Below are 656 nucleotides of genomic sequence, written 5' to 3' on the forward strand. Positions count from 1 at the left end.
CGTCCCGACATGTACGGTCGGTCTTGGGGCCTTGGATCGTTTGCAATGCATTAGAAGGGATGCGGGCTCCTTTTCCCTAATGTCTTCTTGGTGCTTGAGCGTTTGAATCTTGTCGTCCAGAAACTCGAGAGCTTGGGAGTTGATGGTCGAGGCTTGCTCGCATCTCTGCGAAGGAGATTGACCGCTCGCTACTGCTGGTTGGCGACGCGCATGCATCCAGCAGAACGAGATTCGACTGAAGAAGCTCTACATGGAGAACATTGAGCTCACGACGCGCTTGAAGATCGGGAAGGGAGCCATCTTGGTCGAGCACCAAGGAAGGGCGACGATCAGGCACAAGATTGAGCAGCTACTAAAGTTGAACGCGAGTGAGGCTGAGATTGCAACACTCGTCGAGCAGTACAAGGCACAGTACAGTGACTATGGCTACAAGCGCGAGGAGACCATCGCGTTTCATTCACAGCGCGTGCGCGACCCCTTTTTGCCGACGCAGGACATCGAGATGTGGCCGCGGGATCTTGACAAGCTCCGTAGGACAACAGCGCCGCTTGGTTGTGGTGATAGGCCGCTGGGTGAGCTCCCTTGCGAAGGTGTGCAGGGCCGCGTCCAGCTTGGGGAAGCTATCCATTCGTGCCAAGCGTGTGTGTTTGCTGACC

At 56.1% G+C, this 656-nt stretch overlaps 1 protein-coding gene across 1 annotated transcript; it reads left to right on the top strand.

Annotated features, from left to right (window-relative positions):
- Positions 1 to 250: 250 nt before the first annotated feature.
- On the top strand, positions 251 to 466 carry SDRG_17313 (hypothetical protein; the record flags this gene model as incomplete). Its single annotated transcript, XM_008623554.1, has 1 exon — positions 251 to 466. A coding segment is annotated over one exon (216 nt), but the record flags the coding sequence as incomplete, so codon positions are not given.
- Between the last annotated feature and the right edge of the window lie 190 nt (positions 467 to 656).

Source organism: Saprolegnia diclina (genome assembly GCF_000281045.1).
Source record: "Saprolegnia diclina VS20 unplaced genomic scaffold supercont1.261, whole genome shotgun sequence".
Classification (NCBI taxonomy): Eukaryota; Oomycota; class Saprolegniomycetes; order Saprolegniales; family Saprolegniaceae; genus Saprolegnia; species Saprolegnia diclina.